Raw genomic sequence first — 25,289 nt, forward strand, 5'->3', positions numbered from 1 at the left:
AAAGGGTTTTACATGCCAAGTTGAAGTGGCAGTGGAAGTGCACAAATAGGCTCTGCAGTGGCAGGTCTGAGACAGGTTTGAAAGGCTACTTGTGTGGGAAGCACAATCAGTGCTGCAGGCCCACTAGTAGCACCTAATTTAAACGCTTGGGAATATGGTATATCACTTACAAGTAAACTAAATATGGAAATTGTATTTACACTAATATTACCATATTTAGGGGAGAAGCACATGCATTTTGGCACTAGTCAGCAGTAGTAAAGTGCTCAGAGTACTAAGGCCAACAATAAGAATCAGAAAAAAGAGGAGGTAAGCAGGTAAAAGGTTTGGAGGAAGACCACTTAATGGATGACGGGTCTAACAGAAAGGCATTCAGAAGTTTTTGAATAATTGGGATGCAGCCCAGGGGCATTCCTTAAACAGTGTTGTGGGTATTGCAGTCAGAAAATCCATTCAGTAAGGTGTTCTGGACAATTTCTTTGAAAAGTTTATTGCGTCACTGAACAGGGTACTGGTCATGTTAGCATATAGTTTGTTAGGTTTCAGGTTTGATGTAGGCAATTTAGGAATAAAATAATTTCCAAATACTCATGACCATAGAGTGGGAGTGTGTGATGGGCTGGGCAGGGAGAGGATTCTGCAGTGGTCATTACTAGTAAAGAGTGTAAATGTGTCATTTGTTGGGACAGAAATGTCGGATTTAAGGTAGTTGAGATATGAGTTTAGCGGAGATATCCCGGTTTTGTGGTTTCACCAGTGCTCTTTCACTGAGCTCTGAGTACCTGACTTCAAAGGTTTGAGAGATTTGGCCTAAACTAATAGAAGATCCAAAGAGTCAAGAAAGCAGTTGAAATGCTCCTGAACTGAATTCAGGAATGATTTGTTTCTATGGGATAGTGAACTGTATGAGGCTAACCCCCACAGATACACCGTTATTAGCAGGCAAAAAGTCCCCATATTAATGTTTGAGGATGACACGTTGATCCTTTCCAAAACACCAAGTGGTCTCCAGAGGGCACTAACAATCTTGGAAAAGTTTTGTGCTAGTCGAGGAATCGAGGTCAACGTGTCCAAAACAAAACTGATGGCCTTTAACCCCTTGCATGCTGCCACGATTCTACGCCTGTGCTGCAAAATCGTGTGTTGGCGGGTTTATGACAGCCCCCAGCCGTCATCAGCACACGAGCGCCGTAGTGCATGATGGATGGTGGCCATCATTAGCATGCAAGGGGTTAATCCACACAGGGACTTTAAGGGGGGCATTAGATTAGATAACACAGTGTTAGATCAGGTCAAGCAGTTTACATATCTAGGGGTCAATATCCAGGAGGAAATAAATTGGTCACACCAGGTCGATATAGCTTCCCTAAAACATCGACAACTGGCAGGGGTGCTACAAAAAGAATACAATACTTCCTATACTAAGATAATTAGCCCCGCTATGGAGATCTACAACTTGAAAGTCATCAGCTCTGCCTTATATGGTGCAGAACTCTGGGGTTATGAGAACTTATCTAAACTTACTATCTCAAAAAATAAGTTCCTTAGAAACATAACCAGCCTGCCCCAGAGTACCCCGACACGACCATTATTGAATGACCTTGGGACTACGTCCCCTCTTATACTGCCGTAGACTCTGGTCTTCTCCAGAACTCGCATAGTATAGGGCTGGCTTCCAAGATGTAATAAGGGTGGATTCATTGCACCAAATACAATGGCTTAGACAACTTAGAACAACCCTAACAAACATGGGCATGAGTTCTCACAAAAATGTCTTGAAAGTCAAATATTGGGAAATGGCCCAGACCAACATAGTGAGAAGCTGTGAGACCTCTACCCTTACAGGGCTTTTCCTGGATTGTAAACCGACTCCGGGGCTAGAGCAATATTGGGACTTCATCACAAAACCCTTCGAGCTGAACTTATATTTCCAGTTCAGGGTGGGCACCCTGCCCCTAAGAGTGTTTACTAGCAAATGGTCTATACCTAGAAATGACATGTGTCCGTTGTGTGGGTTTGGAAAAGAGTCATCTGCCCATGTATTGTTCGAATGCATTGGGTATAAAGCTCCTCGCCGTGCCTGTTTGACTCCCATTTGCAAGCTCTTAGGAACAAGAAGGGCGCATGAGGCGGAAACAATCTTAAGAAGTGACCCCACTGAAGCAACCGCTATAGCCATGGCTAAAAATCTGGGGTGGGTGTAGGCGATAAGAGCAAGGTCCCTTGACGAGCTTTCTGTCCATTAGCGTTTTCTTCAGGTTTATATGCATTTTTTGTATACCCATCTGCTTCCCTCATACTTAGTTGGTATTATTGGTAGCAAGTACTGTAGTATGTTTATAAAGTTTTTAGTATATTAACTTTTAACAAAATTTTAGCTTTGTAAATAGATTTTTGGTTTTTATATTTCCCATAAGTAAGGGGCTATGTATTGAATTCGACTAGAGTGTATATATGTTTTGTTCATAGATATCATGCGAAATGTATGTTTGTGCTTTTATGACCTTTTATGCCGAATAAAGCTTTTTGTAATTAGATTTGTTTCTGGTAATTGGAGCAGTGGCGTAGATAGGGAGGGGGCCTGGGGGGGGCGGTCCGCCCCAGGCGGCACCATTTTTGAGGCGGCCACGCGGCACTGGAGGCCCGTTGCGGCCGCGGCGGCCTTTATAATTTATTTGGGAACGTCACGAACGAAGTTGAACACAGTCAGTGTCCCAAATAAATTATTACGGCGGCTGCAACGGGCCTCCAGTGCCGAAGCCGCCCAGACAGTAAAAGTGCACTGTGCAAAGCCATGCTCGCCTCCAGCCTGCACTCCTTCAGCACAGTGCACACAAACGCGGGACTTACTTTTGGGAATTTAATTGCAAGTCCCGCGTTTGCACTGTGCCTGCCTGCTGCAGTTACCGAAAGCAGATCAGGAGCGCAGGCTGCAGCGCGGCCTTAGCCTAAGTCCCGCCCGTTTGATATAACCTTCTGCTGCACACATTTGCTGGGAGCATCAACAAAATGGAAATTCTGTTACTTTGCCACTGCTGTAGAGTGACACTTCAGATGCCTTCGTTTCCCTTTGTACGGGCTGCTGGAATAATCACAAAAACTACATTGGCAGGAGATTAGAAAAACACAGAAGAGGAGAAATCACATTTCATCATCTGAAGCAGTGGAACTATTAAGAGGAATAAGCTGCCATTTTACAACCTGATTACGTGCTTTTTTCGGACGAACAGGAATAGAGATAGGGGTCAAAATGGACAGGGTGCTCTCCTCTAATAAGAGTTTGTCAATCTCGTTTTTCTATTTATTGCCAGTGGTATGATTTACTCCCATGTTTACTTCATTTTTTAAACAGAGGCGCCACGTTAGTGACGTCCTCCTAGTTGTCCTCCATTTCTTGCTCCAAGTCCAGCCAGGGTCGTCAATCAGTTGTAGCGTGCGCAACGCGCGCTACCAATGATGGCCCTGTAATGGACATTTTTGGCCAGCCCTCGCCTTGCAATCAGAACGTAGCAGTGACGCGTTACGCGCTCACCGCTACGCTCTAGTCGTGTCCAGGAGTCAATTCTGGCCTGGGGCGCCGACAGGCAGTGCTGAGTGCTTTAACTTGTAGGCACAGTGTGACAGGGAGCTTTCAGACTCAGACAATTGAAAGAAGAGGTGAGAGAAACATACCTACATTGTTTTAGGTTTAGATTGTAAATATATCAACTAAAAATTCTAAGATAAGCATCAATATTTCATCGTGCAAAGAGCTGCCAGCCCAGGCCTGCAGTGCGTCATTGCACAGACTCCATGCATTGCGTCCTTGACTTTCCTTTGTTGTTAGGTGTGTTACTGGGAACCTATAGAAAAGAGACTGTCGGATAAACCATTTTATGTCATAAGTTAATATAAATGATTATTTTTTTGTTTTTGGTTTCTGTTTTATTTTCTTTATGGTTTTGTAAAGGGGAAAGTAGGTTGGGTATTCTAGTGGAGGTGAGAGGTAATAAGGGGATTTAATGTGAAGGAACAGAAAGTGACAGCAGTCTTTGAATTGAGGCAATTGCAGTAGTGGCTGTGCCCTACCTGTTGTACGTTGTATGGAAAAAAAAGCAACCTTGAAGCTTGCCTGGAGACCAGTGCATGTTTCTGAAAGGCAACAGTGTTGAGCAGCCATGCATATGGTGCCACAAATAGAATAGATACTATCCATTTACTCAATACAGTGAAGTACAAAAACATGCACCACAAATCTTACCTACACATTTTCCACACAAATATAGATGAGTGATTTCTGTTGGACTAGATGGGCATGTTCAGGAGAGGTCCTTTTAGGCATTGTTTTTGTAAAAATGCCTGAACCTATATGCACTATAATTGCTACCACTCCTGTCATTCACCTCTTTTTTTATATGATCTTTATTAATTTTGACAAAGTGACAACATTAGCATTGGCATGACGATACAATCCAACATTGACATTGCAAAATGACAGTGATTTGAATGACTCCTGTCATTCACCTCTTAACCTGGGAATAGGAGGCTGGGCCTGTCCTCAGTCAGCTGGAGGTGAACGTTTTGAGTATATTGAAATCAGCAAAGCTTAGCTCTGCTGATAAACAGCACAGTAAATACTGACCACGTTCAGTTGTTTTACAGATTTTTTAGTTCACTGTAGGAAAACATATGGCTGGCCAGATTGAGTTAAGCGGGAAGCATTGCCCAGCTTTTTCACGCCATGCAGAGGACCTCTGATCCAACATCTTGGCACTAAAGGTCAGGAATGTGCTGGGGCATTTGGGTCTTATATACAACCTTTTAGGGATTCATAAGGGTTGCCTGCAGTACTCCGGAAAATGTATGACCGTCATGGGTGACATTGAGTATTCCAATGCATATAATGTAGCAAAGTGGGAACTCACTCACTCTTGCCTTTGGCATAATCAAATGTAAATGCATGCCCTGGGTGTTAAACTACCCATAAGGGGTAGGGAACACCTGTCTCTCGGACATCTTTCAAGTGCTCACAGTCCTTTTTCCCCAGCATCCCCACCCCCCCAAGGGGCGGCAATCTGAGGGATAGCCCCGGGCGCCTCAAGCTCTAGCTACGCCCCTGAATTGGAGATGAAGATGCTGTATACTTGCCATGTTGTTATCTGCATCTAAGTAGTACAGTCTTTCTATGTGTAATGTAACATTGGAAGAGGACAACATTTCCACAATCTGAATTAGAACCCTCAGAGATAGAGTCCTTCCTACGCACTGCACAGGTTTGCATCTTTACCCATTTCAGTTTCTCTCTGTACAACCTCTCAAATGACTTGCTGCAATCGATCATAAAAATCAGAAAATGAGTTAGCTAGGACAGCAATAATTTTGATGTATTTAAATTCAAAACATTCACAACTGGGAGAGTTCCATTACTATTTGTTTGGATACCAAGACCCTTCCCCTAGCCTTAAACAACATGTTTTTAAGTAATCCAGCATTCTCCCCTCAACTACAGCCAGTCTGCCCTCAACCTTGGTGAAGTACCAGGGCCAGCAGCTGGATGAAGGTGAAATAAGTAAACATCCATTATTTCTCTTCAACACAAATTGCAAGCAATCTTAGCATTGCAGCTGAATTATAACGATGAGATAACAGTACCTCAGAGCAGGTCTAGCCAATCAGGTCCATGATTATACAGTATATCTTTGGAAGTGGACACCTTCCATCTTTAAATGGCAGCAGTAGACCTACCTCTTCCGCCATTTTACTTAACATGTTCCTGAAGCTGCAAAGTAGCCGCTTTTCCAAGGATCTTAAAAAGCTCTGGAATATTAAAAATGTGGCAATAGCTGGAGGAGTCTAACACTTTCATACCGGTTTATTTTAGAAGTAGAGTAACCCATGGCACAGTTAAGAAAGATTGTAATTTTTTTCACATGAACCATTTGCAATATCTTAGACGCATACAGGTAGTCCTTTGCAACATTCTTTAATGGACATAGAAAGTCAAGGTTCATTCAAGGTTGCCACACTAAAACCTAAAAGCATATGATGCTCACTAACAAAGGGAGAATTTACCACTGATCCAGACCTCCCATTACAGATCGGAATCCCATCTCCACAACTTATGACTACATATTTTAGTCGTTATCACAAGAGGAGCCAACGGATATTTGCACTTTTTGCAGGGTCACCCTGGTTTTCTTTTCTTCTTTCTTTTTTTTGTTTTTGTTGCTGAATCCGTGTTTTGCTACCTATAGAAATGTGAACGTAACCCCTGCTAACCAGAGGTAAAGTGCTTAAGCTCCTCATTTGAACATGATGAAATTGGTATACACGGGATTGGCATATTTAACTTATCTATATGTCCCTAGTATTTGGTACCAAGGTGAACCCAGGGCCTGTAAATTAAATGTTAAAAGTGGACTGCAGCACCCACTGTGCCACCCACCACAGTGAGAATGTACACATGATTGCATGCCTGCAGCCAGTAGCCTGGCTGTACAGGGTTTAACTCCAAATCCAACCAGTCAAAATAACCCCAATGGCCGGCTTAAACCTTTCTTTTGAACATTTATAAGTATCCCCTAATTTGGCCTTACTGTCCATAAAGGCATGGTGCAAGTTATTTAACATTAAGACATGTGAATGTTTAATATTAAACATGTCATTACAGTGAAAACATCATAAAATCCATATTCACTGTAGCAGGGTTTGCTGTTCCACAGAAAAACATTGGGAGATAATATTAAAATTAAATAATGCTACTTCCGCCAAGGAAACCACTATAAATGTAATTCTTGGGCTTCTAAAATATTTAAATTCATTGGTAAACTCAGATTTGTAATAAATATTTTAGTACAAACCACTTTTAGAAGGTTGTCACTTTCCTGCCTGGAGCCTGTAAGGCATTCCAACTGCTACCTTGCAGCAGAGGGCTCCCCTGTGGGGAGGTGTGAACTGCTTCTACGACAGGGACAAAGGTCCTTGGATGTGGAAAGGTGTTGTGGGTTTGGCAAAGACTTTTGGTTTGCTATCAGTACTATCACCTGGCTGGGCCTGACCCCTCTGTTTTCTTCCTAGTCAGGCTGGCGCCAATCTCAGTCGGCAAGTGTGCTGCCTCAGAACTGGCTTAGAGTGACCACAGGTGAGGGGTGCCCATTTCCATAGCAACGCCTCTGGGCAGGATCTGACCAGGGGAAGAAAGACTCTACCATCTTGGATTTTGAGAGAGAGGGTGACTGTGGAATAGGTTACAGTAAACCCTGGAGGAATTTATGCTTAAACAGGTAGGGTTCTACGAGGGAACATTTACTCCATTGGTTAGGGAGTGATCAGAAGTTTCCCTTATCCACAGACTGGCACTGTGCATACATGTGGCATTTCCAGTAGCATCCTCAGAGTACTCTCTTGACTTGTGGAAGAACAGAAGAGTACTGGACTTGCTACCTGTGTTCTGAGAAGAGCCAAGAAGATCGGGCCTGCTTTACCTCTTGCACCTAGGACAAAGAAGTGCACTCCATTCGTCATGCGCCCGGCCTCCTGTTTGAGCTACAGGGACACCAGTTGCATGAGGCCTTGTTTCTGCATTTGCAGCGGACTAGTTCCAACTGGATCTGCCCTGGATCCTGCTTGATTGAGTCTTGACCCGTGGGTGCCACCCACAAGGTCCAGGACCCCTGGCCAGTGTCAAAGTGTAGTCCTCCTAACAAATCCTGAAACCTGAGACTTAGAAACTTTTTGCCAACTTTGTGCTCTGAGAACCAGCGGAGGACCGGGTCCAACCTGTCAAGCCAAACCAGCGAAGGTGTGTTGCCACTGGGCTAATGATCCCAGTAGCTCCTGCTTTGCTCTTCTCCGCACCATCTCATCTGATCCAGCTGGACCCTGTGGAGGAGGCTTCGGACTGCATGGGTCCCTCTTGACTTGCCCCGTTGGAAGAATCTGAGCTCCAAAACAAAATGATTTTGAAGGTAGAACTTCCAACTGGGTGGAATCTGATTTCGGCATCGGATACGCACTCCATTGTGGTCTGCCTCAACTTGCAACAGATGACCGCAGTTTGCTTTTCATGCTTTCTGGAGCTATGTCTGGCTTTAAACTTTAAAAATTCATAACTCCGGAATTACTGATTGGATTTTTGTCGTTTTGGTGTGATTTTATTTATTTAAATATTATTAAAATATTCTCTATTTTAAAAAAAAGATATATATTTTTTGGTATTGTGTTTCTACTTGATTGCTAGTTGAGAAGTACTGCATACATACTTTACATGTTGCCTCTAAGTTAACCTAGTCTGCACTGTGCCATTGCTATCAAAGGGTTGAGATTAGGATTAGTCACCCTACCAAGGACTGCCCTTATGAATTTGGTTGGGTTCTTACCCTTCTCAAGTTATAACCCATTCTCTTGCAGGAAACTATAAGATTATCTGAATTCCTCTTGGATGGCACTTCTTGTTTATCCTTTCCACATCCAGAAGTGATACTGTAGCTTTTTTCTGGACTGCTTATGACTGACTGACCAGCAATTACCCTGTACATTATTGTTTACATCCACTATGACTCAAACAAAACTGCTCCAGAATGCTGCTCTGCTAGGCTAGACCCGAATATGAACAAACATTTTAGCCACAGACATTCTCATTCTACCACCCACAGTCCTTTTCTTTTCTACAACACAGACAAAAACTATAAACATTCCTCATTAAACACAACTTATTACCTGCTCACTGGGGGTCAAATCAATAATTCCCATTGGAACTACTACACAAATAAATATTAAAGAGAGTACTTGTAGCAAACCAAAAGTCTTTGCCAAACTCACAACTAAAGGAAATATGTATAACGGGGTTTTAAACATTAACCTCCTTTTAAAATGGACCAAGCCCATTTAACTATTTGGAAAAGGTTTTACAACCTGTTAAACTAGTTTAGGAAACCAAACCACATCAGTATTTAGAAAGTGGGTGTTTAGGGCATCCTTTCCAAATATTGATTCCTTAAGGTATCTATATAATAATGCTGATATTTTAATGTTACTCCTACACCTCAAAGAAGGTGGTAACTCATTGTGAATGGTTAAAAAACATTTTTTAGGAGTAGACAGTAAGAAAATGAAAAAGACATTTATAGAGTGCATGGGGGCTAAGCCAGATTGCATTTAGATCAAGGGGAGAGTGATTGCCTAGAATCATGATTTCACTTTTTTCCCTGTTAAACTTCAGGAAGGATTCATTCATCTAGCTAGCAATTTCTTCCAAGCATGGACGCAGTGGTCCATTGGACCAATGCTTACGCATAAAAAATGTTTGTAAAAGTTTAATTACATTTTTTTTTTTAATGCATCCCGTTTTTGTTTTAGGTAAATGGGCAGCAGTTCAAAAAAAATAAAACACAAGATTGCTTTATTGAAACCAAATCACAGACATGGTGGTCTGTTGACCCCAGTCGTCTGCCATCCCTGTGCCTGTAGCCAATTCTAGTGGGCTGCAGTTTGCCACCTACAACATGCATATTAATGGGTAGGTGATTTTGAGGTAGGTTGGATTCCAACCCACAACGAATGGTGATTTTGCGAATCGACCTATTAGATTAGTACAAAGATCGGCTTGCAAAAGCAGAATCGATTCAGTAGAAGTAAGTGCACAATTTGCAACCACTTATACCAATTCGATTTTAGTACATGATGCCCTAAATATCTAAAATGACAAGGCTTTGTACCGCACTTCAAAAATACGTGCTAAGTGCTGATTTTGTACAGGGCCAAATCTATTTATTTGCTTTCCCTTTTCATTTAACATTTTTGTGAATTTGTACAAATACAAAAAATGCCTTTTTTCAATCGCCACTAGCTTAGATTGGAAAAACTCTTCTTTGAATAGGACTCCATGACAACCACCCAAGTCTATACACATTTATCATACTAAGAGAGACTATGTGGGCAAACATTTATATTGAAGAGCAAATATACAAAGGAGAACTAAATCTAAAAATAAAAACACAAGGCGAGGCAGAAGAATTAGTACTTACGTTTACGTCCGGAGCTTATCTTAGATTCCATCTGTTTGAGCTTCATTACCACCTTCTGTTTGTCATTTTTATTCTCTAATAAATACCTAAGCAACATACATGCATACTGAGTGGCTCTGAAATGGAAAATGAGGAAGACAATGGTTTATATGGAGGGCAAAATGGAAAAAGGCAAAGCAAATCAATTGTGCTTTTCGGCAGCACCGCTAGGTTTAGCAGCTTTCCGCACCTTTAATTATTGTTTTAGTTGGCTCCAAACAAGCAACCTTTCAGCTAAACCGTTGACAAACAAGATCAACTGAGTAAGCCTGCTGGCTATATGACTTCTACATAGAAAATGAATATCTGACACTGCAAAATGTTCGGTGCGTAAGATTCTTACACAGAGACTCTACCACTACCACCAAAGGAAAACCGAAATTGCTAGCAGGTGACATGAGAGTGTGCAGTAAGCAAAGATGTCGCCAAGAAGAGAGAGAAAACCAGATAGGCAGCTGGGAACCTGAATTAAAGATGGGGTGGGTTTGAAAGATACAAATATAGACAGATAAACCTTAGAATTATTGGCTGTTAAATAGAGGAAAGGTAGGGCGAGAGCGGAACCACTGAACAGCAAAGATAGGCTACAATCCAGGAGCAAAAGTACCTTATGCGTTCCATTTGTTTTATGGAGCTCTTGCTATTTTAGTACAGGGCATAAAGTTAACACAACAGCGCGTTTTTGACCCCTAGAACGTATTCACAGCGTCAAAGGGTTACTTAAAAATGGCATGTTTTGTCATTTCATTTTCTTAATCCCATTTCATTAAACAATTGTTTATACTACATTACCTTAGTATTTTAACTTTTGCACCAATTAAAGTATATTCTTTGAATACAATAGCAAACTATGATAAGTGTCAATACCAATGTATTAGATTTCAGGTGGTGTGTACTGTGTTAGCCAACAGCATCACAAAAAAATGCAATAGGACACATGGTTCATTGCATTCAAATGCCATGCTAGTATCTTTGAAACGATGGAGCACCTAAGACAGTCACTCACCTACAAGCGTGAGGTCCCTTATATATGTTACTGCAAGGAGCAGTTTGTTTAATTTTACAGATGTACTTTAGGGTCATGTGGACAGTAAGCGATTAGTTGTAATGCTGCATTATGACCTGGAATATTAAGGTGGAACCTTGGAAGGAATGCTCTGGGGTGTTCCAGACGTTGCCAGTTGCTTACTTGCTGAGGATGGCAGACTTGTGTATATTCAATCTCTTTACACATTCCTATTGGAGATGCCTCTATATTTCACTGGCAAGGAGGATTGGCTTTTTGCAGGCCCTCCATCCAACATGAAAAACTCCTGTTATTCCACAGCGTTGTCATGGATTGGCAGTGGGTTGCCCCCGCCATGACGAGTTGCTCAACGAAAACAAGCACAACAAGTGTCCATGCTGAACAACCTATTACCATTCGCTGCATCCAAGATCAACCAAGCTTCGGATCTCCGGAGTCAGAGAAGCGCCAATTTTTTATTTTGATCGGCCACAAAATCTTCTCACTGCGGAGAATTGTGTAGGTGAAGCTCGACTACGCAGTGAAAGGTGGCATGCTGATGTGCCATGATTATCAATTTAATGACTGTATGCCATGAAGCTGCGGCCATATAATTGCAATGTCAATTGACAGCTTGCTGTGCGGTGAATGCTAGAGGCTCGAGTAGCGGTATACTTGACTGCAGCGCAAGCCAGTGTAACAGTGTAGAGATTGATATTCTTTACAGGAGATACATACTAGATTTGAAATTGAAATCATAACATGTACCTTACACACATTGATGAAAAACATCATAGAAACAGAGAAAACGTTGAATTATCAGCACAGTAAAAATGTGTTTGATTAGCTAGATGCAGTAGTATTAATCAAATAATAACAAGATGTTATAAAGATTAATGAGAATGCATCAACTGCAGTGGGCATTAGATAGGTATGCGGAGCTCAATTGACAGTCACCCACAAGTATTTCTAGGTGTAGGCATTTAAATCCCATGGTGCTCTCAAAACGAGGGAAGAGATGACCTACTCCCCCAAAATTAGTCTAGTTCTAAGATTAGACAAACCAATATTTTCAGTCAGAGGCACTCAAAAATATCTCAGCATTTACTGTAAACAACAGTGTATGCAATAAAGAGAAGAACGTTTTTTGAAGATATTGATTTATTGTCCGACCTCATCTTTTTTTGACAACCTTTTGAGCTTTAGCCAACACGTATTACGTCGTATAGGCGCAGTCTCCCCACCACTTTCTCAAGGCTTTTGTGTTATTGGCTTCTTGTAGGACATCCTTATAATCAGCTGCGCTTGCAGCGCCTAATAAGATATATAGTGTATTTTGCCATCCTGTATCCCAAATGTGGTGTGCTTAACGCTGTTTCTTCAATAGTCACAAAAAAAGGGGAGCAAACTTGCCTAAGGGGCCACTCTCTGACATACCCATAAACATATTTACAGTGCCTAGTGGGCTTTCTGTCTTCCAGGGGCAGATCAGGGGGGAAAAACAACTGCCTCCCAGGGGGGCATAAAGACTGTCCCTTTTATTTTGGGTGAGGGGGGGGGGTGGAGGAGAGGCATTGGTATGCCCATTGTGGACAGCTCCCACCCCTCTTTTATATAAAAAAAACACAATCATCCCTGGTGCCTAGTGGCCTTTCGTCTCCCCTTCCCGGGGAAGCAGATCGGGGGCAATAACACCATCAGCCTCCGGGAGAGGGGGGGGGGGGCAGAAAGACAGTCCCTTTTGAATTTTGGGGTGGGGACTTAGGTATTCCCATTTTCAGCAGCCATGAATCAAAGAGAGGGGGACTAGGAGCCAGATTAAGGTCCAGTAGCCGTGCTCCTCACGATAATTGGCAGGTCTAATCAGTGTGGGTACTTGTTCCTAGGTGAGGAGGGTATAGAAAATGTTAAAGAAAAGGTGTGGTTGGAATATATGGTTCCAGGGGGATCTTCCTTATTTGGAAGTGTTGCCTTCACACACCCTTTTGGGTGTCATGCTCATCATCAGGAGTTTTGCTCCTCTTGGGTCTGGCGCTGCAGTGACCTAAGGGCCCAGCGAGAGAGCTCTTTGTCAGAGATCTTTACTTGTATCAGACGTGATGGTGCATGCAGGTGTGTGGGGTATGATGTGTAAGGTGGAGAGTGTAATCTTAAAATTACCTAAAGGAAGTCACATTTTATTCAGAGACCCTTCGGTAAGGTTAAAAACTAAGATGCAGTAGTGTCCGCAAGGTTATGATACACCACTACTCAGTGAGTGTGTTATAATGAAGTATTGTGGTTTCACTATTCAGGTCGACATGTTTCACCCTATGTTGGTCTAGTACTGAATCCCTAGCGTTTCTTCAGGACCAAAAATTATGTTCTCTACCCCTGAATTAGGGTGCGTATCTAGAGTCTTATTATACTCAATCCCTAGTAGTGATATAGTAGACCCTCTGCTTCTATGTCATTCTCACCCCAGTACGAATCTATAAATCAACCATTACTCATGGGCCATAATGTGCCCTAGGTCAAGGCAGGGGACTGCAAGATTATTGCGGTTTAGTTCCATGCGCGGTCAGAAGTCCATCACCTACCCCTCATTCTGCCTGCCACCACCCCTTTCATAACAAATAAAACACCCATCCCTGATGCCTAGTGGGGTTATACCCCCAGGAAGGGAAGATCGGGGGCAATAGCCCCCATGTGAACCCCAGGGAGCAAAAAGACGGTGGCACATGTTTGGGAGGGATGGGGGCATTATAGTGCCCATTTAGGGCAGCCCCCACCCCAAAGTATTAAAGAAAAAAGAATTCCTGGTATCTAATGTGCCTTCACCCCCGCTGAGGGGCAGATTAAGGGCTACTGCCCCCATCTCCCTCTAGGGGGGCAGAAAGACTGAATACAGGCCATATAGCAATGGGGGAGCAAAGGCCCTTGCCCAAGGGGCCGCTGCCCTATCCCTGGTGTCTAGTGGTGGAACCCTGCATGGGGAAAGCCCACGAGGGAAGGGTACCACTGGAAAGGGGAGATTTTCCCCTTTCCAATGATACCTCTCTTGTGTGTTTTGGTGCTCAGGGGGCTGAAATAGCCCCACGAGCACTGAAGCAGTGAAACTGAAACAAGCAGATCGGACCATTTCAGCTTCACTTTAAATGCAATGACGTCGGCGCACCATACGCGATCGTTATTACATTGAAAAAAAAAGACCTCAAGAGTTTGGGGAAGCTCTTTCCCACCTCCCAAGGTAAAAAAAAAATGAAAAAAGAAACTCCCTCTGCTGTTTTCTGCAGAGGGATTAGGCAGTGGTGTACCTTGGATATAACCGTTAAGTCCATGGCACCGAAGAGGTTAAGTGTTCACGAACACTACGGACACAAATAATAAACACTACCGACTACCCTCTTGCAGGAGGCATGTGATCATTAATCTTGCAGGGCATTAATGGCAGTCAAGTAGTTTTTGCGATTATTAGCAGCTTGCAATCATTCTTAACTTTCTTAACTGCATTGTTGTGTTATTGTGCTTACTGCAGGATTGTGCCAATGTTCATGACCATCTATTGATTGCAAGCAGTAGTTAGTGTGAACAGCCTGGGGCCTCGGTATTACTACAAAGTTGTGCTGAAGTCATTGTTCATTGTTTATTGTGTTTTGGACTTCCTACCATTTTAGTTACTATTTGTACCGTAAATATCCTTCTGAATTATTCTTAAAGTGTAGTATACTCACAACGCTGGCTAGATATTGACTTCTTCAACCATGGTACTTGAGTCTTACAGTACCCAAATTCACCATGTACTACATTTTCTAAGCAAGACCGCGACTGCTTGTTGTCCTGGAGAGCCTGAGAGGCTTATTGAAGCTTATATCCCACCACATAAGAAGTGTTGTATGCCATTGAGAAACACCATAACAATTGTATCTAACAGAATTTGCTACCGGGAGACTGACAGATTCCAACTACAACACACAGAACATGTCAAAATGTTCACTCAAGCTTTTCAATGCAACCGAATATGCTCAGAAATAACAGCTCTGACTTCTCAGGCTATAAACCCTGGAAGTAACCAAATAGTTGTGGACAACCAAAATCATGGAGCAAGAAGGATCACTAAGAACAATCTATCATCATACAGAGCAAAAAAGACCAAAGATTGGTTTCCCACTGGTGGTCGCGCAAAATGCAGTCAGCCTACAATACACAGCCAAGGTTTGTATCCTATTCTGTAACAAAAAGAAATGGTAGCGAGATAAAGTCCCCTTTAGTCCCCTCCTGCCGTGTGACAACCACCCAGCCTCAAAGGAATTATTATAAGAGGCATGTCACTTGCCCAATTCATGAAGAATAGGATGATGTTATCCAAAAACAAGAGGTGTCTTACCTTCCAGCACATCCACACCCCTGATAAAATAACCAGATGCAGTGCAGGATTATAAAAACACACAGCAGATTTGCATGAGCCTCAAACAATGTGGTTTACTTGATCATGTGAGTTTAATGCCTCAACAGCAGCTTTTACATAAGGGAAATTGGCCAAGGATTACACAAGTGAATGAATCATCACCGCGTTGAGAAACCAAGTGGGTGAAACACAGCTTCCATGATCTACGTACATAAAGGTAACTTCAAGAAAGGAAGGGGCAGGAAGACTCAGGAACTTTGCTGCCTGACTATGAGGGGAAGATTGAACAGGTATTGCAGCCTAATGTGTAACTACCTGTACTGCAACAGAGGTGATGTTTTTCAGGAAGGGGCCGCCTCCAGCACCAGATATCTTGTGGCCGATAGAAATGGGACCACCCACTACTTCTGCAGCTACTATACAAAATCAAAGAGTAGATGATTCTTCTCTAGTGCTAGATTTTAGTAGTTGCTATAAACAATGTTTTTATCAAGAAAAGTAGTAAAAATGGTTCTGTAACTACTGAAAACTGAAAGACCTAAGCAAGTTATTTCAGTAAGAGGATTCCTGAAGCAATCTTTTTTTTTTTATTGATCGTAGAAAACATACATGAAGCAGACAAATTTGCTGACTCTCCAATCACATATAATAAATAGACAATAAGTATAACAAATGTCATAATCCATTAGTACATAATGAATATGATACACAAAATATACTGAGAAGCAAAGAAGATAAAACCTATTGCATATTGAGTCTCACATTTAAAATGTTCAAAAAAGAAAGCGCAAATTCATATCCCATTTTACATGATTTCCAATACCAGCATTCTAAACAACAAATCTGTGATAACATATGACCACTAGCTTGATGACCTGTATGATTACAGTCTTCACCTGGAGATTCCCCATAGATAAGTCACATAGTATCATTTATGTGCGTGGTTGCAACATAGCCCTCTCATGTCATCCCAAATATCTGCACCATCCCTCTCCTCTTCACGTAGGCCTCCTCAAATTTGTAAGTCTTCTCCATCTTGTGTAACCACTGGGCCATTGTAGGTATTTTCTGAGATCTCCAATTCTGTAAAATTAAAGATCTGGATACTGCTGTGGCTAGGGAAACTAAAAATTGCACATATAATGAGAGCTGATCAACTACGTAAGAGAAATCGAATAGCTCCAACGATGCACATGGAAAGATATCTACTGACACACATTTACTAATAAACCTACAAACCACTTCCCAAAAGTATTGTAATCTCAGACAAGTGAAAAATATATGTGTCCAATCCCCTGCCTCTGGCAGATTACATCTAAAACAATAATTCGGTAACATAGGAAACCATTTATGGAGCCTGGAGGGAGTGTAGTAATCCACCCATCTAGAAAGGAAGGACATTCTTTGAAAATTGGCCGCCCTCAATGCCCTGTGGACAACCTCACAGACTCGTAGCCATTCCGGTCTACTGAACCAACAGTTAGTTTCCTGAGCGAAATTTGGGAGCATTATTTCAATAAGGTTCTTATTCTTCTCCTGAAGTTGTAACTTATACCAATGGCCAATGCCTGATAATTGTGACTCAAAGGCAGCTTTTAAACTTACTCTAGCTCTCTCGCTGATTCCTCTGAAGTTAGTCCGGAGAAAGCATGAAAATCTACCTAAAGCTTAGCCAGAGATCACAGCTCTGTGCTTCAAATTGTGTTACAAAAGCCTCCCACGTCATCTGATTAGTACCATTATAAAAGTCGCCCAATTTACAAAAACCCAACTGAAATGCACCCCCTTTTGTAGGAGTTTAAGGCCCCATACCTCACAGTCCTAAAGAGAGGAATATGCATGACATGATGGAATATTAGAATTTTTATTGAATCGCTGGATACGGCTTAATATTATATTCATAACCTTGTATCTTGTTCTTTTTGGTAGCTTTGCAGTGTGTAAGAATGCTGGTAACTTAATAGCACTCTCCCTTAACATAAGATTAAATAGAAAATGATCAAACTTCGAAATAGGGGCCAGAAGCCGAGTTGCTAAGTAATGCAGCTTGTTAATAAGTAGCTAACTGAGGTACTGCAAGGCCTCCATGTTCTACATCCAATTGTAAAATAGATAGCTTAATTTGAGATTTTTTTCTAAGCCCAGATAAACTCCCGAAACACCTTCACAACTTCATTAAAGTACAAGATTGGAATCTTTAAGAGAATATTTAAGAATAAAAACAACAACAAAGGGAAAATCGACATTTTTATCAGAGAGACTCAACCAATTATTGACAGGGGCAATAGTGCCCAGCTTTCTAACAGACTTTTTATTTTGTGAAGTGTTCTACCTTAATTCAGGTGCAAGAGTTGAAGGAAGTTCACTGTCACATACTGGTTCAGATATCTAATAGGTTTGATAGGCAAAAATGTCACATCTTCCGTCAGCTCAATTCCTGGTGCATTAAATAGAAGATGCTCTGTTTTAGATTGATTGACTCTATAACCCTTTAATTATGTAAAAGCCTGGATTTCTCCCAATGCTCTCTGAATGTTTGATTTCTCTGGGTTCAAGTACAAGGTCAAACCATCAGCAAACAACTTTATTTTGGCAATTTCTAATAGGGGGGCTTGGATTAGTATGTTGGAACGGATTTTTAGCGCTATTACTACATCTCCAGTCTCCTCAGAATTCGTAATTATTTTTGCGATGGCTCCCCTATAAATTCTCTCTAGCATCTCAATCAGATGGCGAAGAAAGCCAAACTCTCCCAAAATAAAGAAGAGGGCCTGCCAATCAACCGGGTCAAATGCTTTTTCTGCTTCCATCATTAAAATGGCTGCAGCCTCCTTACTGGCAGAAAAATTGTTGATGGCTTGAATCAGATAGAAAGTATTTGCAGCCATAGATCTCCCAGGCAAAAACCCTGTTTGATCTGCATGTACCAAGCAATGCGCGCATCCCGCCATTCTGTTTGCCAAGATTTTGATGAGAAGCTTCTTATTCAGTGATAACATCTTGGATTTTTATTGTCCTTATCCTTCTTTAAAATTGGGATCATGACTTGTTCCTTAAATCTGTCTGAGACCACCATTTCGTGCTCGAGCACTAATAATCTTTTCACTCTATTCTATGCACGTTACTAGTTGGTAACCCCGCTTTCTGCTTTTCATAAACTTGTGTTTGTATATATTGTATAATGATGAGGAATTTTATAAAATAAATGGTAGAGTTTCTTTTCCTCTACTTTTAAGACCTTTACAAGAAAATTGTGTGGTTTGGACATCTGAATATTTTTGGGCTATTTGTTTTCTCTTCTTTTTTCTTCATGACAGGATTCAATCGCATGTGGAATGAAAACTGAGTTGAATTGTGTAACAAAGTACTAATAAGCGTATTTGGAGCTAGCTTCTAAGACCATTTTTTTACTGTAACACTTGATACCCAGGTCCTAGGACTTTTGTTGGGTTACCCCATATATAATAACGGTTTATCATTCACCAGGCACGTAGTACTAGGATTTCTAATTTGTGGAAAAGACTGCTTGCTCTGTTGGATTTTTGTGGACCAGGCTAAAAATTTCCCGATATGCTGGCTTTCCTCATACGCCTTTTGACGAGGAGCTTTACTTCCAGCAATTTCCTCGAGCATAAAAAAACTTTTCAGCTCCTCCTTTGCCCTTAATAGTTCCTGCTGAAGTACCACTTCCTCCGGTTCCCTAGTTAACCTCCCTGAAAGTTCTCTCCGCACCACCGCCTCCTGGAATCCAGCAATATTAAGTTTCCTTAACTTGTGAAGATTAGCCCTGCATGCCACCACCCGTCCCCTAAACGTGGCCTTAAAAGCCTCCCACCCCATAAAACCTGGTGCCGTATTCAGGTTTTCCTTGAAAAACCACCCTATAAAATCACAGGTTCCATCAATCCATTTTTGATCTAATAACAGTGCTTTATCAAAATGCCACCTGTTACTTTTTCTCCTGGGGGCGGGCAAGTGTACTATCAAGGATACCAAAGAGTGATCCGAGAATGGGTTAGAGAGAATCAAGGATTCAGCCCTTTGGATTTCTTCTTGATAAGTAATCTGTTAACGACAGGATACTGTTTTATATCTCGCTGACTAACACGCAAACTCAGTGGCGCCTACATGATCTACCCACCATGGGTCCAATAAGGCGAAATCTTCTTTAATAATTTTTAAGAGTCGGTCTGTTTTAGGTTTTAATTGCTTTTTTCCCTTGTTGGAGGTATCAAAACGTAAATCTTGTATGAAGTTAAAATCTCTCCCCATAATTATAAACCCATGCACATTCACCAGCAGGTCAAATACCTGTTCCAGGGCCGCACAGTTGTCACCTATTGGTCCATAATAATTAAGCAGAACGACAGCTGTTACACTAAGACTTCTATCCACAACCATCTAACTGCCTCATCCTGAATCACCTTACCCACCTCCCAATCCAACTCCGAAGATGAAAGAATACCCACCCCTTGCACTGCCGCCTTGGGCGAGGCAATGTTTGCTTGGGCATATTTCTTGGGGAGAGTAAAGTTGGGGGAGTTAGATTTATGATGCGTCTCCTGCAAAAAAATCACCTGAGAGGAGTAAGATTCTAGCCATTTTAACATTGCTCCTCTTTTTTGTGCGCTCAAAAAGCCATTCAAATTACATGAAATTACCTTCAACAATTGTATCATTCCTTACATTCCAAACATTGCACTTTACAAAAAAGTCTAGGCAATCTTAAGAGCATCATATGAAATCCATCTTTAAAGAATCGCAGATACCAACAATACAATATTCTTTTTATTTAAAATTGCGATAAAATGCCACCTTTGCTTCAAGATACATGCAATTTAGCCACAGTCCAATCAACTTGGGGCCTGATGTACTGTTGCAACGTGTGACCAGTATTTTTGTGACCAGTAAATGTTTTTATGAACAAACCTAGGTACCATTAGTTTGGTTCAGATAAAATGAAATCAGATTGCGTCACAATCTGACCTATGTTGAGATTCATAAATATGATAGCAATGTACACCCTGATGTATGTGTGCATAGCAGCGGCAGTACCAATAAATGCAATATCGATATACGCTGTAATCTATGCACGCCCAATGAGGTCAATACCATTAATTGCAATGCCAAAGCACGCTGTAACCTAACAATGCACACTGATGTCAATGTCAATAAATCCAATGTCGATGTACACAGTAACGTATGCCTGCATAATGACATCAATCACAGTGAATTCAATGTTGATGTACGATGTAACAACTGTACGTGTAATAATGAGAAAATCGGTAAACATGATATCAATGATCAGCATGTGCACAAGCTCATATCATTGCTGTCGGATATATGCGAGATGACCTCTACATCAACCCCAAGTCAGAAATACTTGGCCTGACAGGTCCTGCGACCCGAACACAAGCCTACCAATGTACAGGTCACAGGTGGCATACACTTAGCCCAAAGAAAAACGCGCACCCAGGGAAAACATTGACCAATCCCACAGATAGGTAGTCACACCACAAACAGGCCCCAGGAGATTGGCCCCAAGAAAACAAGGTTGGCTAAATGCACGCATTCCCTAAATATGATAATGTGAGATGCCACAAATAGTTAGGAACACTTAGCCAATCAGGACACGACATGAACACTGCACGAGGTGATCACGCGCTCGCCATACTGGGCATCTGGATACACACACACTGGCCCACACTAGCTCACCCCGAGGTCGAGAGCCATCTGTGTCCTCTTATCAGATGTTTTTTCTTGTTATTTATGACTATGACGTTTTTCAAGGAATTGCAAAGTGTTTTATTATACCCACAATATATATATATATATGTGTGTGGCCGAAACTTCGGTACATTGAGAAGGTCTTCAGACGTGCCTCTGTCGATACTCTCCTGGCTGCTGCTTTTAATTAAACAAACCTGTTTCTCTTTTGCCAAACTCCTCTTGTCTTTTCATTCATTTAGTCAAAATCATATTCGAGCAACATCTGATTATTATCCAATAGGAAGGTTGCAAATTGCACCTCAATCGATTGAGGTCAGTCTCAGGAAGACCACCTCGTCTGTGATTTTCACAGACATGGAAAAAGGTTTCCTTCATTGAAAAACATATACAAAAACCTTTTTTCCTTTTAATGCAGACTATTTTCCTTAAGGAAAACAGGGCTGCATTCAAATAAATTATTTGATTGTTTTAAGCTTGTTTAAGAGTTGTCAGCAATCCTGTAGCCCACTAAAATACTCTTCAACAAAATGTGTTTTACATTTACCCACTAAAATACTCTTCAACAAAATGTGTTTAACATTTACCAAGGGGAAGGGTCCTCAAGTGTCCCCTCCCCTTTGTTAATAGGTAACTACCTCCTTAGAGGTGTGGGTAGATTGTCAATGATTTGTGACTGGATTTCGGTCACAAAACATTGACACATATGGCACAGATTAAGTAGGAACGCCTACAACATGCCCCATCCCGATACCGAATCAGCATCTATTCGTAATAACATATTAGGAGTTAAGAAAATAAGTATGACTAGTAAAATGAGAGTCAAGCATAGGAAAAAGCATTTTAACTTTTGAAAATGCTGAATGTTAACGTCTGTGACTATTAAAATGCTAGTACATCCTATCCAAAATGTTGATGTTGCAGAAACTAGTATTGATCAATAAAGCAGAGTCTCCACGATTGAACTATCACTCAGGCTCAATCATAGTCCTTAATTTAGCAATCTTCTACTAAAATTAAATTAACTCAGAGACTCACGGAATTCCTAGGAGACAGAACATACAGGGATTTTGCTATTGGCTGAAATGGCTAGCTTTCTGCATATTTTCAATAATTCTTAATTAGAAATTGCAGTTCAACACAGGCAGTATCATGATTAAGTTTAGTAAACAAATATCCATTTTTTTTTAGGAAAGAATTAATTTACACTGCACTTTATTAGATTTAAGTATTCTTTTCCACCACTTTCTTTCTAATGCCACATTTACTCTAGACCAATTTAATCACTAGAGGACAAAGAACGAGATCTCTTTTTTCCGAAGCGGACTTTCTTTATTCTTACTAGTGTAAGACTATCTTATTTCAACTTAATTCAAAATACTAGTGGGATAACAAATTAGGAGCTCTAGTCTGCACATTTATACAAGTACTTGTAGGTACATATTTAAGACAGTAACTCCATCGTATTGATACAGTACGTCTAGCTATTACCTAGACTTTAAGGAATAAGGGGAGAGGCCTGCACACACGGTCCAATATTAAACAAATTATTTTGGATAGAACGTTTTCTTATATTTTACAGGACTCATAGAGTAGAACTAAAACTTAGAGCATCATAAGTTGTATGTATGTATATGCTATCTCCATAGTGTGAACCTAGCCAAAAGACAGCAGAGCGATGCTGTACCTCATCAGACAAGCATAAAGTCAATGAGTAATAGGAATAGAAGCTAGATTGTGGGTGGTTAATGAAATATGATATTCAGTGTTCTTTAAAGAGGAGAGTCTTCAATTATTTCCTAAATTGGAGCAGCCCTCACAGATACAGGGATATTGTTCCACATCCTGGGTGCATTTAAGGAAAAGGCCTGTTGACTTCTTTTTTTCTTTTTTTACACTTCTTAGTTTGCAGTCAGTTGGTGCACTGGCTGCGAGTGTGCTGAGGATCACCAATGATTGATGAGCTGATCAGCAAGATAAGCAGAGGTGCTGGTCACAAGGGATTTGTAAATGATGGAGCTGCTTTTGAAAATGGTGTGGGCAGGCAAGGGGAGACAATAGAGTTTCCATCAAGATACACACTGCGATTCCATTACAACGCGGTCGGTACAAAGACTGCATTGTTACCACGCAAAGCCATTACTACGCAAGTCATTACATCAACTTGCAGTAGATGGCGCGCTGACATTAGGAGTAGTATAGTTTACTATTCCAACACCTTCCCTACTTTTACGTAGGTTGGAGTTGTACTAGTAAATTATACATTTCTAATGTCAGCACGCTTTCTACTGCAAGTCGATGTAATGACTTGTGTAGTAATGGCATTGTGTGGTAAGAACGCAGTCGTTCCAACAATTGCGTTGGAATGCCACGCGATTTGATGACTCGCGTTGTAACAAGTCATATTCATGAGCAGAGCACCAAGGGCTCCATGTAAAGGTTGAAGCTGGAAAGAGACAAAGTGGAACCTTGGGGGGCGCCACAGGTGATAAGGATCTTTTATGACTCGGAGGTGTGCATGTAAACAAACTGGTGAAGGTTGCAAATATAGGTGGAGAATCAGTAGAGGACATTGATAGTAAACCACATTTGAGAATGCAGAGTGCATATGAGGATGGGAGGGTTGACTGTGTCGAAGGCAGTTCAGAGATCCAGCACTACAGGCAGCAGGGGTCACCTTCATCTGAGGTCAAGAGAACATGGTCTACATTGTGTAAAGTAATGGTCTTTTTTCTGCAGAGTTATCTGAAGCCAGACTAGTAGTCTTAGAGGCGATGGTAAGCATTGATATGATCTTGGAATTGAACATAGAATGGTAGATGAGTGATGGGTCGGTAGTTGGTGAAGTTATCGGGTATAGTATAGGTTCCTTTGGGAGAGGGAGGATCTGGCCTGTTTTGAAAATTTCTGGGAAGATGCCTTGAGTGGTGAAGGCATTTTCAATGGTAATTAGAGATATGGGAGAATTTCCAAGAGAGAGCTTTATCGAAGGATGATGGAAAGAAATCATCTTCATAACAAGTGGTTTGAGGGCGTTGAGTATTTGTATTTGTATTTTTGGCATTTATAAAGCGCGTAGCTACCCGAAGGCGCCCCAGCGCTGAAGGAGTACGAAGGGCGAAATGAGGGGAAGTCTATGTGAACAGACAGGTCTTCAGTTGTTTGCGGAATTTAAGATGGTCATGTTCACTCTGTAGGTGTAGTGGGAGGGCGTTCCATAGTTTGGAGACGTTGAGTGAAAAGAGCCTACCTCCCCTTCTGGCCTTTTTTATTCTGGGAGTACCGAGATATAGGGGAGTCGTAGCTTTGAATGCCAACCATTGCGGGATGCTTCAGGAAAGGTTGGGTGTCCTGTTGCATCATGGTACTTTTTTCACTGAAGAAGAGGTTAGTGGCATTGTACTTTTCTGTGGAGTGAGGAATACGTGGGTTTTGAACAAACTTTTTCAAAGCCTCAATGGCACAATGCCTCAAGAAGTGATCTTTGATCACTAAAAGTACATACATGATTTCTACATCTGAATTAACCTGTTGCAATGAAAATCTATCCATCTATAGCCTGCTCTATACAGAAACCTTTCCTTTTCATAATCTTTACCATCTTGAGTTCCATTGACCAGTGTTCAAGTGGTATGAAGCACTAAACAAAGACTAATGTGAATTATGTGGCTAATTTTTAAGGAAAGATAACATTCTACTGTATTTGTTAGAAAGTGGATTAATAAATGAAGTAGATGGTAGTCTTCTTCAAGTAATAATGCCACTATTCCTTATTAGGTCCGGTTAGGTCTCGATAATTTAAACCGGAGTTCAATCCAGGCTTGACTTAGGAGAATTGCTCAGAGCATTTCACAACAGTTAAAAAGCATAACAAACAACACAATAAATATCCCACTCCAGTTTATAAACATAGATAAAATTTCAATGAGCAAATAGACACTAGAATGACAACAAGCATTGGCATAGCCAATAGGTATCTCCTGTTTAGTCATGCAGCATATTATCCTGGGTCTCTTGCTTCCCTCAACGAATAGCATCTGCTACCATGCATGCCAAAACTATGCATAGCTTAACAACGCAGTCAATACCATGACTGTGTGGTTACCGCGAGTTTCATTACAATGCA

The 25,289-nt window shown here is 41.3% G+C and overlaps 1 protein-coding gene across 2 annotated transcripts in view; it reads right to left on the reverse strand.

The window, feature by feature from the left end:
• The window catches only part of PEX11A (peroxisomal biogenesis factor 11 alpha), a 119,035-nt gene that overhangs the window by 26,267 nt on the left and 67,479 nt on the right, over positions 1-25,289 (reverse strand). For both annotated transcript variants that reach the window (XM_086958142.1, XM_086958143.1), the window contains one exon: positions 10,005-10,120. In XM_086958142.1, the coding sequence (XP_086814268.1) occupies positions 10,005-10,120 (116 nt within the window). The remainder of the gene's footprint in view (positions 1-10,004; positions 10,121-25,289) is intronic.

This window comes from Lissotriton vulgaris, chromosome 2_1 (assembly GCF_964263255.1).
Source record: "Lissotriton vulgaris chromosome 2_1, aLisVul1.2, whole genome shotgun sequence".
In the NCBI taxonomy this organism is placed as follows: domain Eukaryota; kingdom Metazoa; phylum Chordata; class Amphibia; order Caudata; family Salamandridae; genus Lissotriton; species Lissotriton vulgaris.